Genomic DNA, 4,189 nt, shown 5'->3' with positions numbered 1-4,189 from the left:
AAATTGACGCGCATATTATCTTCACACGCATGGACGCACGCACGCACCTACACAAACCGTGAGAAGAGTGGGTCTAGGGATGCACGCACGCACGCATGCACGCACTGACTGCACACACACACACATACACACACACACGCACACGCACGCACGCACACACACACACACACACATTCGACAGGAACACTGAAACAGACTCCTTGACGTTAGCTCAGGCTTTTGTTGGAAGGTTTATGCCGTATAGTGTAAACTTGACTCCATGAATCAGAATAACACACACAGAAAGCGACCTTTGACTTTAAAATCCGATTTACTTTGTTCCCAATGACCCCCACCCAGCTCTCCCCGAATTACATCTTGCATTTTAGAAACGAGATACAAAAACGAAGTTTTATCAGGAGCAAGCATCAATAGAAAAACCAACAACCAACAGAAGCGGGTAGCACGCGCCTGTGATTAAGAGTATGGAGAAAGGAGCACGTGTTGCTCCGTTTTTGCTGGCACGGCGGCCAGACTCTTCTTAGCCCACAATGAAAGGTTTTCCTAACCACCAGGCAGCCAAATGATAGACTCCTTATCGAATGAGACAGGCAATCGGGGGAACAATTGGGCAAGAACCTGCCAGCGAGGCGACTTTTCACCGATGCGCAACTAGCCAGAAAGCACAGTGCAGGAACTCGGTCCTAGAAAGCTCTGACAAAAACCTCACGTGCTTGGAAGACTGCGCTCTTCGAGGATGCAGACAGTTATGTGATTAACAGACAGGAGGCGTATTTATTACCCAAACCGAAGCTTTACCAGATATGACAAATCGTTCAGTTGCTCGCGTGTTAGTGGAGAAACTTTCAGCCATTCAACTCAACGTTTTGGTCTGGATGGCTGAATAGAGAGGGTGACTCGTGTTCGTGTGTGGAGCAATGGAACATTCGCAGTGTCCGTTTCTATCAATGAGTGAATTCCATGCGCTGCACGATGCGTAATTTCACGGTGAAATTGCGTTGTAATTGTTTCATTGTGACCGGACCCACACGGACAGCGGTGACTGGAATAACGGTTCCGTGTTTTTTTGGTGCCAACGATTTCACAGGAAGGACGACTGGTAGCGCATCATGAAAACACAAAGACCAAAACAAGTGTGCATGTGTATCCGGTTCAGGTGATTGATTTGGCTAAAAATACCATCGTGAAAATAGGTAATAGTTTTGTTGTTGTTGTTGCATTAATTAGAGTTCGGCTTCATATGAGTTGTGTCAGTATAATTATTCAACGACACGAATTTTAAGCGTGAAAGAACAGCTTTATTCAATTTTGGTTGTTTTTTGTTTTTGTTTTTATTTGGTTATGCTTTTCATTTTTATTTTATAAATTCAGGATTGATCGACATTACAAGAAAGTTTGAAAAATGACTAGATTACAAGTAACTTTCAAACAATCTATGACTGCCTTGTTTTCTTTCTTTCGTTTACTGTGGAAAACAAACGGATCGCTTTACCTGAGCTTGATTTATTCTCTTTGGTTTTTTTGAGCTTGTTTCCAGTGTTTGCTTACAAATGGATAAAGTGACCAAGTCATGCAGCAAATGGAGCAGTGTGTTTGTGTGTTTCAACTTGTATGCCTAATGGATTCCAGAACAATGTTTTCGACCGTGAGAACGCGTGATTAATTTGATCGATTGCGTGGTGCTACAGCCTTCGGCAGTCACCGAGAGTAGATGCAACAATGCCCTGAGTGTGCCTGAAGTTTGCCAGAGAATTACAGCCTCTATAATGACCACTCTGCAATATTGCGGTGTTCTGGTGGCGTGCGCTGCCTTGGTAAGAGATACTGGTGTGTGTGTGTGTGTGTGTGTGTGTGTGTGTGTGTGCGTGTGTGTGTGTGTGTGTGTGTGTGTGTGTGTGTGTGAAAAGAAATTAGAGTTGTAATTTAATGAATTGTATTCGTGCAAGTGAGTGTGCGAGACTATATCGACCCCTGCCGAAGGACTTGAATGGGCTTAGTGAGTGATTGTGCATTTTTGCCTGACATAGAGAGAAGAGAGAGAGAGAGAGAGAGAGAGAGAGAGAGAGAGAGAGAGAGAGAGAGAGAGAGAGAGAGAGAGAGAGAGAGAGAGAATTGAACTTTATTTAACAAGGAGTTTTACTTACTTGTTACAAATGAGAGAGAGAGAGAGAGAGAGAGAGAGAGAGAGAGAGAGAGAGAGAGAGAGAGAGAGAGAGAGAGAGAGAGAGAGAGAGAGAGAACTCGAACTCGAAAACTTTATAACGGAGGGATAATATAATAGAGAGAGAGAGAGAGAGAGAGAGAGAGAGAGAGAGAGAGAGAGAGAGAGAGAGAGAGAGAGAGAGAGAGAGAGAGAGAGAGAGGTCTGCTTTATAAAGATGTGCAAATTCATGGGATCGTTAACCTGATATTTTCATGCTTGGTTTTTGTGCAGATTCTTTCCGTGGAAGGCAGGTTTGAAGGTACGAAACCCCAAAACTGTGCTCTCTCTCGCTCTGTCTATCTCTGTCTCTATCTCTGTCTCTCTCTGTCTCTCCCTCTCTCTCTCTCTGTTTCTCTGTCTCTGTCTGTCTCTCTCTGGCTCTGTCTCGCTCTGTCTTGCTGTCTCTGTCTCTGTCGCGCTCTCTCTCTGTCTCTGTCTGCCTCTCTTTCTCTGTCTCTGTCTCTGGCTGTCTCTCTCTGTCTCTCTATGTCTCTGGCAGTCTCTCTGTCTCTGTCTCTCTCTCTCTGGCTGTCTCTGTCTCTGGCAGTCTCTTTCTCTCTCTTTCTCTCTCTTTCTGTCTCTCTCTGTCTATCTGTCTGTCTGTCTGTCTGGCTCCCTCTCTCTCTCTCTCTGTCTCTCTGTCTGGCTCTCTCTCTCTCTCTCTCTCTCTCTCTCTCTCTCTTTTTTTTCTCCGTGGTTTACCGCCTCACCTCATCAGGAATGTTGTTTTGTCATGTTTCACAAACACACTCCAGTTCAGTTCTGAAGTTCTTTGTGTTTTGCATGAACTGAGGACTGCGCCATATCAGTTTGCACAGGAGTATTGAGACTGTAAACGTGTGATTGCAAAGAACGTGCTGTTTTAACCTTTTTCTTTGTTTTGATTGGCATGGAAATCAGCCGTAGTCATTAAATCCATTTATTCACCTGGAAAACATGGTATTTGTGCAAACAGGCTTATTTGCACGGTTTCACGGGGTTTTATTTGGCTTTAGGCCTAAAAACTGGCCAAAGAAAACTAACCCACACACCCAAAAGGAAGGGTTCCCATAGATTAACCAAAATCAACGAGAATGAACATCATAACGACATACAGGCTTATTTGCACGGTTTCACGGGTTTTTTATTTGGCTTTAGGCCTAAAAACTGGCCAAAGAAAACTAAGGCCCAAAAAAAAAATAGGTGTGGTTAAGGTAACATAGCCCAAAAAAATAGGGTATGAAGGTAGGCAATCACTTTTTTTTTTTATTTAACTTTTTTTTTTAATGTGTACAATTTAAACCTACTTGACAGGGAAATAAGTGTGCGACTCGAGCGCTTTTGCTTTCATTGCGTTTTCTGCACTCGTTTTTGTTTTTTTTGTTGACAAATGTAATAAAAAGTTATAGGGTCAGCCCCTAAAAATAGGGTAGGTCGGGTTACCGTAACCACACCTATTTTTTTTTGGCCTAACCCACACACCCAAAAGGAAGGGTTCCCATAGATTAACCAAAATCAACGAGAATGAACATCATAACGACATACAGAGTAATGAAGTAAGACACAAGAACAGAACGTGCATATCATACAAGTTTATTCATGCACACACATTTTATACAGATGATGTGTTTTTCAATGGAACGTTTAATGTTAACAAAGAAACAAGTCGCGTGAAGCGAGATATACACATTTAGTCAATCTGTAGGTATCAAACTAAAAGATAAACACCAGTCATCGCCGAGACTACATTCAGATAGTGTCGGCTAAACTTCCCCGAACCCCGAAACGGGTCACGCTCGTCTCCGCGAAGCATGCGAACATTATACTCGACCTATTTTTTGTTTAATTCTGAGCGCGTTTTTCAAGTAAATTTGAATTCAGGAGAAAACGAGGAATACAATGCAATGAAAAATCGTTTTTTAATGACACCTTTAAATGAGCAAACTAATCAACTAATGTTAAAGGCATATGTACTCGATGACTATACACGCTAATTGCTTTACCAAC

The 4,189-nt window shown here is 42.7% G+C and overlaps 1 protein-coding gene across 2 annotated transcripts in view; it reads left to right on the top strand.

Annotated features, from left to right (window-relative positions):
* Positions 1-353: 353 nt before the first annotated feature.
* The window catches only part of LOC138965278 (uncharacterized), a 16,655-nt gene continuing 12,819 nt past the window's right edge, over positions 354-4,189 (top strand). Inside the window, exons 1-3 of one of the 2 annotated variants that reach the window (XM_070337397.1) lie at positions 354-1,193; positions 1,689-1,814; positions 2,435-2,462. In XM_070337397.1, the coding sequence (XP_070193498.1) occupies positions 1,767-1,814; positions 2,435-2,462 (76 nt within the window). In that variant the 5' untranslated portion in view covers positions 354-1,193; positions 1,689-1,766. Of the gene's footprint in view, positions 1,194-1,629; positions 1,815-2,434; positions 2,463-4,189 lie in introns of both variants that reach the window. The other variant, XM_070337396.1, reaches the window with a different exon arrangement.

The sequence above is a fragment of the Littorina saxatilis genome, linkage group LG4 (genome assembly GCF_037325665.1).
Source record: "Littorina saxatilis isolate snail1 linkage group LG4, US_GU_Lsax_2.0, whole genome shotgun sequence".
NCBI classification, from domain to species: domain Eukaryota; kingdom Metazoa; phylum Mollusca; class Gastropoda; order Littorinimorpha; family Littorinidae; genus Littorina; species Littorina saxatilis.
This window is presented reverse-complemented; position numbering and strand designations above follow the sequence as displayed.